Source organism: Ammospiza nelsoni, chromosome Z, assembly GCF_027579445.1.
Source record: "Ammospiza nelsoni isolate bAmmNel1 chromosome Z, bAmmNel1.pri, whole genome shotgun sequence".
Classification (NCBI taxonomy): domain Eukaryota; kingdom Metazoa; phylum Chordata; class Aves; order Passeriformes; family Passerellidae; genus Ammospiza; species Ammospiza nelsoni.
In genome coordinates this window covers 25894614-25903945 of record NC_080669.1, presented here as the reverse complement: position 1 = coordinate 25903945, position 9332 = coordinate 25894614, and the positions used below count along the sequence as shown (strand labels likewise).

Here is a 9332-nt window from a genome sequence, read left to right as displayed (position 1 = left end):
AAATCCTTGGAGTTTTGGACTGCTGCAGAAACAGACTTGTTCCTTTCTGAAATAAGGTTCCTGTCCAACCTGAGGATCTGCTAACTTCAGCTCAGAGAATACTAGATGAACTGCTGCAATTAGGCAGCAGTGATGATGCTGTGGGCAACAGAAGAGAAATATTGTTTTGATTCAGTCTAGCTTGTGTTTAATAATAAAATTGCTCTGTGTAATTGACACTGGCCTAGGTCTGTGTGTGATATTTAGGCAGTATAATTATTTCAGATATGTTGAGAGCCTGGGGAGTTGGCCCTATAAATCTGAGAGCAAGAATAATCTGCCAGGCAGGGGGCTGCTAGGATAGAGAGTGATTTGTGGCCATTTACGTAGCACCTGTCAGGACCTGCTGCTTAGCTCATCTGGAGCGGTTTGACTGCAGTGCAAATTTCCTCTAAGAAGAGATTTTCTTTGAAAAGCTTTCGCACAAGCAGTGGGTAATTTCACATGGGTTAAGTAACATAAAACCTTTTTAGTGAAGTGGCAGAAGTAACTCAGAGCATGATTATTGCCAGGGAAAAAGGTTCCTTTCAGTTATCCTCTGTCAATGACAGGGGGCACATTTGGGATTTGATCTTAATGTGTGAGGTAGGGATGGGCTTGCTACATCTGACTGTGGTGGAAATGAAAATGTATTTTTCTTGTTGGCCAGAAGGGAAGATATCAGTCCCTCAAGCAGGATGGAGGCAGAATCTGTGAGCAATCAGAAGTTCCCTACTCCAGGGGCAGTTTTTATGTTGATACTTAGGTAAGCTGTTCGCTGTTCCACTGATTGTTGTCCTTCACCAGGGTCCACACCAGTCAGAGTCTGTGGGAAGGATATGCACCTTGTAGCATCATTGGGGACAACAGTAGCAAAGAGTTAATGCTATCAGAAATGGTGTTGCCTACTAGGGAGACAGCAGCATCTTTTATGAGCAAAAATGCACATAGGACCATCATGTGGCTGTCTAGCCATTTGCCCTGTAAGGATGTGAATTCCTGATTACAAGAGACTGAGAAGATATATCCAGGGGAAAAGTCCACTCAATTCATATGCATCTTATTTACCCCTGGGTCCTGTTGGGCATGTGGCATGGGGTAAGCAAACTCTCACTTTGCTTTCATGTGGCTTGGCAGACATGGAACAGGGTTCATATGTGAATAGAGACTGGAGGCTCTTCACCCAGCGTTTGGCTGCCTGAAGTATCTCAGCATGGGACATTCACCTCAGCATGCCAGACAGCACTCCCTCATTGCTGTCTGCATGCAGACTTGCTGCCTGTGTGAGTGGGATGAGAGCCCTCATATCCTCCCACAACCCAACATCACTGCTGCTGTCCTTGCCCTGCCTTTGATATGGTGGTATGGGGCAGGTTGCTGAACCTGATATTAGCCTTGCTGCAGAGTCTGCCAGCTCCTCATGCACCCTCTGCACAAACTGTTTGCCTTTTCTGGGTTTGTCATAATGTCCCCATTGTCCACTTTTCCCTTGCTGCTCACACAAGCTGCTTCACCTGTCCAGTGTGTCGGCAGCTGTCACGATCCTGTGCTGAGCAGAGTAGAGCAGAGCAATCTCTTCTCTCACACTGGAGTGCGTTGCCATGGCAATGCACAGTCTGCTGCACTCTGGGTCTCCAGGAGCCAGAAATGATGGTGCTTTTGCAACACTGAGGTAAACATCTCTCTTTTCCTGTATTTAGCACATCCACCCCTCAGTAAGAGTACCAGCTCCTTTTGGCGTTGGCCTCCCCTTGTCCCCTGCATGAAGGCAGGTAGCTCCAGGCACAGAGAGCATGCCTAGCCTCTGGAGCGAGGCTTGTGTGGGTTTGAGCGGTACCTCTGGCAGTGGTACTAGGCTGCATGGGTTTGCCATGAGGGGTGCCGCTCGGCAGCTGCATCATTGGTGGGATCAGCCACTGGAGCATGCAGTTTGCTCGTGTGGGGGTGTGGCTACAGCTCTCCTGGCTGCTGAGCGGGGAGATGAGTCCCTAGGTGCTTGTTCACAACTCTGCCACTGGTTTGCACTGATTACCTTGGGAAAAATCATCTCTTTTCCCCTAAGCCCCTCTAAGCCCTTCTTGCTCTCTCTTGCACTTTTGGAAGGCACCCCAAGGACTCAGGCTAGTGAGTGCAAATACTTAGAGTTGTGGAAATCTGCTGATTTGTCTCTCTGGGGCTTGCCAGTACTTTGTAATGGTGCTGTAGGTTTTCACTCATTTCTCCAGTGCTCTGGGAATCCATCAGTATTTCTCACATCCAGAAGCCTGTAGCTTCTGGCAGTTGATTGAAGACTCTTTTTGCAGTGTTCTTTGTTATTGCAGGCAGTAATGAGCATGGCAGGCTGTTGCAGGCAGGGAAGTGTGGCTGCGTGAACTGAAAATGAATATCTTGCTTGATCTGCTGGCATTTGTTCCAGCATCTTTCTCTCCACCTCTCTTCCTCTTGCTGTTGGTGCGTGTGTGAAGGGGGAGTTGATGCTGGAGAGGGGAGCAGAGCAGAGCAGGGGAGGAGTTTCTATCAGCGTCTTCCTTTTCTTTTTCTTTTTTTTTCTCCCATCCAGTGACGTGAGCAATGCCTGGAACAATCAGGCTGGCTCCAAACACTGTGCCTGAAGATGCTGGAGAAAACAGCTTAGTGTGCTTTAAGCAAACACTGATTGCTTGAGCCTGGGCTCTCCAGCTGTAACCTTTTCCAGTTCCTCTGCAGGGGATTGGGAAGTTTCATTAGCTTTCTTCTTTCCCATCCCATCCACTCACTTTCGGAAATGATTGGAGTTAACAGTGTTCAGAGCACCAGCAAAGTCCGGGTGAGAGCCACAGGTTCGGTGAAATACTCCCGAGAAGAATCTCTCTGGCGGCAGTCCCATCGGTCAAAATCTATGAAAATCTCCAACTCTTCTGAGTTTTCTACTAAAGAAAGCAAGGTAAATGACTAAATATTAGTATTGTTTTGCTTGGTTAGGCGCGGGGTTGGTGTTGGGAAAAGGTTATGCTTTGCAGGAATAAAGAGCTCTGGATGATCTGCAGTGATCACAGAATTGCTGTCAGGTCATGAAAAAAAATCTCTGCATTTGAGGAGAGACCTGAAGGTGAAACAGCTCTGGTGTTATAATGATGAGATCTTAGTTGAACGCCCTGTCACGTAGCTTTGTACAGTAGTAAACAGGAAAAACTTGCTAGTGACAGTGCTGGTTGGAGCTCTACTCTTAGGAAATGTGCCAGAGTTGGCAGGTGATGTCCTTCAGATTATTTGTTAAATCGGAATTGTTTTCTATATAAAAATGATTTTTAGTCCTTACCTACAGCTCTGTGGTTTAGTAGGTATGGATGCTAGGTGAAAATATTTTCTCAGTTGCATGCATGACTAAATACTGCTGCCAAGTATTTATTAGGAAGGCATTGCTTGTGCATTTATAGGAATACATTAGAGTACTGTAATGGTTGGTAGCACAGGCTATTCCCAGCTGCTACAGTTACTGTATGCAGCATCTCCTCACCCAGCCCAGCCCAGTTATTCAGTTCCTAAGCAAACAACCCCCACACCATGCAACATCTCTTTTTTTTCCTCATCCCTCTCTCCCACATAATAATGGAGAGGCACCCAGGAACTCCTGGCAAGTGCTTTAAGAGCTGTCTCCCTCTCAAAGGTGCTCCATATCTGCAAGGGTTGGATGAATTTTATGCAGTGACAAAAATATGCCTCTAATTTCATTATTATTGCCAGTTGATTCTGACCTTGGGATTAAAAGATACGACCTCTTGCAAAGGTGCGCATCAGCCAAGCATTTAACTATGTCTTGGGGTCCATGTGCATGCAAAGCAAGCACCATGCATGGATCTTCCTGTGGTGTCCCTTCCCTAAATCTCCTGTCTGTTCTGTGAGAAACCTCCTCTGCCAGTGGTGAAAAGACCCCAGCACTGCACAGTAGTTCCTGGCAAAACACTCTCTGCTAGCTTACGGGTTGTGTAGCATTTCAGAGCCTGAGCTGTGTAACTTAAATCACAGGGTACTGCAACCAGAAATAAATGTTAAGTATTTTTTTCAATTCAATTAAATAAGCCTCTGTTTTCAGGACCTTATAAATCATAACTAAGAAGTAGCGTATTGCTGAGTTAGGGTAGAGAAATAGCATAGCCATCATTTTCAGGCTGTTGCTGGTGCAGTATGTGCTTTTCCAACAAATGTCAAAGTAAAGGCTGCATCTTGCAGGTGCTCTGGGACCCTGGTCTCGTGATCACTTTCACCCTAAGCATGGGAGTAATTGCACGGTATTTGGTGGGAGGATTTATGCATGAAAACTCTCTTGCATATGGTAAAAACTCAAGTCTTTTGACACTGTGTCCACTGTGTGTGCATGGTGTAGCGTTCTCAGGGCAGGGACTTTCTCCCAGGGATGGTGTCTGACATGATTTGTTAACTACTGCAATAATGGAAGCTCTGTGTTCATTCCTCCATGGAATTCACTTTTCTTCCTTCTAAGTGCTGTAGGTTGTTATTTGAGAGATATCCACTTCTTTTCCTGCCTATCTCAATATGCTGGAAAGAACACTGCAGCTTTGTTTCAGTTTTTTGTACTGTTTCCTTATTTCAAACAAAGATTTTTGTATCTGTAGGGCATCTGAGATGCGTAAAAGCTGTGTTATGGAGGGCTGAGAAGATCCCTGTATTCTCTTCAGTGGTGCTTGCCTGGTTGATAAGATGACAAATGGCTCTGCAAGTGATTGGTGTTGTGATTTTGGGCAGTCCTTACCATCTCTCTGTTCCCCTTTCTGATCTTTGTCTGCCCATTTTTTTGCTGACGTTGCTGATTTAGAGAACCGATTTATAATTGAGCTTTGGCTCTTTGATACTGTTGTGTTGGTGGAAGAACCTGGAGGTTAATCTGTAGTGTGGCAAAGGAGCTCTTTTTATTAGTGTAACTGTGCGTATATGTTTGTGCATCATTTCTCAGGAAATGTCTTCGGTTCTAGGCTAAGCTTTTCTGGACACCAATGCCATGTAGATCTCCTCAGTCTTAAGTAAGGTTTGGTTTGTGGACTTCATATTTCTGTGGGTGTGTCTCCCTCTTTGTGTCTGGACTGCCTTGTATTTTATCTGCTCCCTATATAAAGTGAGTACAATGCTCAAGACCTGTTTCTGTGACAGATGCAGCTGACTTTGGACAGGAGATAGATTTAAACCATTTGTGCCTCAGAAACATTCTCCTCTTTTACTTTTCACTTATATGACTCAGCCTATTTTGGTAAGCTAGAGTGTATTATGTATCCTCATGCTTTAGTAGTATGAACAAAGTGCCAGCATGGTGCCTGCAGAAAAGGTCTCCCTGATGTCAGTGTCGGAGAAGCTAGGTAGCCCAAGTATCTTTTATCTCCTTGACACACATCAGGTCTTGCCTCTGTGTGGACAGGCTTCACTAGGGAGATGCATCTCAAGTGTGTGTTATAGGAGGTACCACAGCTTTAGGCCGGCAGAAGAACCTGTGAAATGGTGCTGTGAATTTTGTACCATTGTTCTGTGGAAGGCAGGCTCAAGTCCAGACTGCGTGCAATGAGAGTCTATGTATCTTAGGATCATCTGTGTGACCCAGCATGCTCAGTAGTCTCTTTTTCTGACAGACTTTTTTTCTGCAGCCAGGGACTGAATTGCTAAGTACTTGTGCCTGTCCTGACTGCAAATGCACAGGGCCAATAAAACAGTTTGCAATAGGCTGTGTAGGAATAGGCTGTGGAGGTGCTCCACTATCAAGAAGTACTTCTCTAGCCTTTTCTCTATTTTTCTGTAATAATTCAGTATGCTGCCTTTACAATAACACTGATGAAGCACTTCAGCAAGTACAGAAAAAAAATCTTTTCAAGCAAGCCATGTGTATTAATACAGAGGATGCATTTCTTCTGTGGCATTAATTTCCTGTGTCTCAGGAGCCACAGCTAACCCTCCTTTTCTGTTTTATGATGGTATATCTGGCACAATCTTTCTTTCCTTTTTTTTTCTCCCCCTCCCCCTCCTTCTCCATATACAAACCAGATTTTTAACAGAGGAGTTTCTCTTCGAAATGTTCTCCTCCAGTTGGTGACGCACTTGAAATTCCCTGGGTGAAATGATCTCCTTTCCTTCCTTCTAAAACATTCCTATCAACCCTATCTCCTCCTACACCAAAACAGCATTCATCAGTTCCATATGCTGCTGAACAGCTCTGTGCTGTTTTATGAATAATGTATGCTGGCTTGTTAGAAGAACGTTTGTTGTACAAACCAGTGGAATTTAAAATTGAGAGCAATATCAGCAGACGTGATGCCATGCACCAATGCACAGGCTTCTTGGGGTACTATTTTGGCACCCTTGCTGCATCCCCATCTGAAGGGGGGAAAATGCATGAGAAATAGAGGGTGTGTGGGCTTTGAATCTGGCAACGAGCTACAGGCACTCAGTGATCAGAATCCTTATCCTCCATTTGCCAGGTGTTACAGATCCGTGCATGAGGACAGGAGAAAATGTCAAGATCTGGGTTTTAAGGGAGGGTGGCAAATAGCAGGTGGTGGAGTAGTATAGATCTGTGTTCCAAGTGAGGGCCAGCCTTCAGATAGTGATCTAAACAGCAAGCGACGAGTGGTATATAGCAAGCAATATAGCCCCACATCCAGACTTGGCAGAAGGCAATGATACAGAGCTATGCCCTGGTCCAAAGGATGAGCACATTAACAGCTATTAGGACTCCATGTGGACATTGTGATGTCTAGTATCTGTTGCGTCTGTAACCTGTTTTATTTTTGTAGAGTTCTGCTGCTTTGGTTGTTTTTTTCTTCCTCCAGTAAAGCACATATGGCAGGAGCTGGAGCTGATGCCTAACTGACTGCTCAGCTCCAAAGGGCAAAGCCGCTGGACAGGTGCTGAGTGACTGGGGGAGGTGCTGTGACTGCAAAGACTGAGCATGTCTTTGCCCTCAGGTGTTTATGGGGCTTCCTTGCTGCTTGAAGTCAACTATGCCATTATCAGCTGGAAGTGAAGAAGAAATGTGTCCAGGCAGGGCTGCCTCTGGAAGTGGCAGCAGGGAAGTGTTACAAGGGCCTGCCTCAGAACACACCTGCATCCCTGTTCTGGGGACATCAAAAGCCAGCCAGGCTATCCTCTGCAATGATCAGATGATCATTCCTCCAACAATGACTCCAAAAATCAGGGAGGAGCTCGATGCAAGAAAAGACCGTGAGAGACGAGAACTAGAAAAGACGGTCTGGGTCATCCCTGGTGTCTGTATGAACTTAGTTTTAGTTTTGCCTATTTACTGGCTCACAGCAGGTGTTTCCAGCTCCTCTTCTGTGCATGGAGTAGGTGTAAAAAATGTGTAGTATATTTCTTTCCCTCTTCCTAGGCTTTTCTGCATGGGCTAGTGCAAACAGAAAGTTAGTAGCTTTCTTCTATGTTGCTTTTTGAGGGGAGGAATTGTACAGTGCTTTGGGATCTCTTCAAGCGTCTTGTACCCTGCTGGCCAGGTTTTGGGAGCCCCGTGTCTACTCGTAACTTAGATGATTTACCTCTCTCAGTATCTGCGTAATTTGCTGTGTCTTTGTCTGTGTACACACCTGGTTGTGCCTTTCTTTTGTGCACTGCTTCTGCATGCAGAGGCTGATTCACAGCATCACTGGCAGCTAGCAGGTGATAAGAGCAGCCTATTCAAATGGGTCCAGTGGTTCATGCGTGTGACAGGATTTTGAGGAAGGTGAGGGTGGTGAATGACCTTTTTTCCTTTGGTAGCTTTGTAAAATAAACTGGAGTTTTCAGGAGCATTCTCTCCATAGTTTTGCTTTTCTTTCCAATTGGAATAAAAGTACCAATTTTAGTAGTAGTGAGAGCTTGTGGAAATCTGGGGTTTTTGTGGACCTACTTGCTTACAAAAGGGAAATGGGGGTGGAATTCAGCAGTTTTTTAGAGCTACAGCCTTCCACTTAAAAGGGAAAGTGTTTCTTGCCTAGTTTATGAACAAATACAAACAAATGTCACAAACACATAACGAATCTCATTTTTTTTACACTTCAGTCTTCTAAGGGTCAAATTGGAGCTGTAGGAAACAGCATTGCAGTTAAAACGAGGAAGTGCCTATGATTTTGCCTACTGTTCTCCTTCATGCAGCAGTCAGTTTCTTTTATTCTGCTTTCAGAATTGCACCTGTTTCTTCAAGGAGTTTATAGCCATGCAGAGCTTGAGGTGTGATGTACCTAGAGATGAACACTAATCAGAAAGGGGAAAGCTGTAAGGTATAAGAAGTAGGTCTTTGTGTTCTGGATAACAGGGATAAAAAATCAAAGGATTGAAGTCAGACACTGCTGAGTAGTTGGTATCTGGGGGTTTGGATCCTATTCAGAGTAGCCTTGGGTGACAAAAGAGATAGAAAGTCTTTCCACTTTCTGACTGGTATCAGCTTGGAAGATGACACCTATGCAATATTCATTCTATCATTCACTGCTCTTGTTCAACCTCCTATTTTCTGGCTTACATAGCAAATTTGCCAAATGCTTCCCAGGCTAGCAGGTAGGAAGTGGTGATTATTGTCAATCTGTAAGAGTGCTGTAAATGAGAGGTTTTTTTCTTTTTTAATTTCCCAGAGAGAAAACACAAGTTAATAAAATCTGTCCTTGCAGCTAGCTAAGTACAGTGAGAGCCATGACCATGCTGTAATCTCTGATGAATTTTGTTGCAATTTAGCGAAGCATTTAAGTGCTTGTCTGCAAGTTTGTTTGATTTAGTCATACTCTGGAGAAATGTCTATTGAAAGAAGCTACTCTGTATATCAGGGCCTTGGGAAATAGCCATGAGGTAAATCAGGGTGCTGTGCTGTACACGTATGGTTCCGGTTGCAAAACATGGCAGAGGGAAATTTTGCTTCTCTGGAACATATGAGAGCCCAGGAAGACATCAGGAAAATGTTGAAGTAGAAGTTGTTTTGGAGAAGTGGCATAAAGCAGCTCTGAAAGGCTGGTGAGTCCAGCAGCAGCCTTGCCAGCAGTATCTGCCAGAGAGGTGAGTTGGGGCAGGCATGAGAACTCACGTATTTGCAGAGGTCTGCTTGCTGAGGTGTCAGTGAACATGCCTGGTAGACACACAGAACATACACAGGTTCACAGAACACAGCTGCCTAGGCTCTGCATACTCTCTACAGTTTTCTTTCTGTTTTGTAAATACCAGAAACTTTTGACAGGCTGTTTGAGGGTCTGTGGGGGGCACCATGTCCTTGGTCAGATGTATGCTGTATGACTGGGTTGGTGTCTGTTACTCCCTAAAGAAGGAAGATGATGTCTGGCTCATTAGTAAAGGTTAGGACA

At 44.8% G+C, this 9332-nt stretch overlaps 1 protein-coding gene across 1 annotated transcript in view; it reads left to right on the top strand.

The window, feature by feature from the left end:
* Positions 1 to 2632: 2632 nt before the first annotated feature.
* PSD3 (pleckstrin and Sec7 domain containing 3) overlaps positions 2633 to 9332 on the top strand; it is a 46944-nt gene continuing 40244 nt past the window's right edge. Inside the window, exon 1 of the mRNA XM_059492850.1 lies at positions 2633 to 2941. Within this exon, the coding sequence (XP_059348833.1) occupies positions 2783 to 2941 (159 nt within the window). The 5' untranslated portion in view covers positions 2633 to 2782. The remainder of the gene's footprint in view (positions 2942 to 9332) is intronic.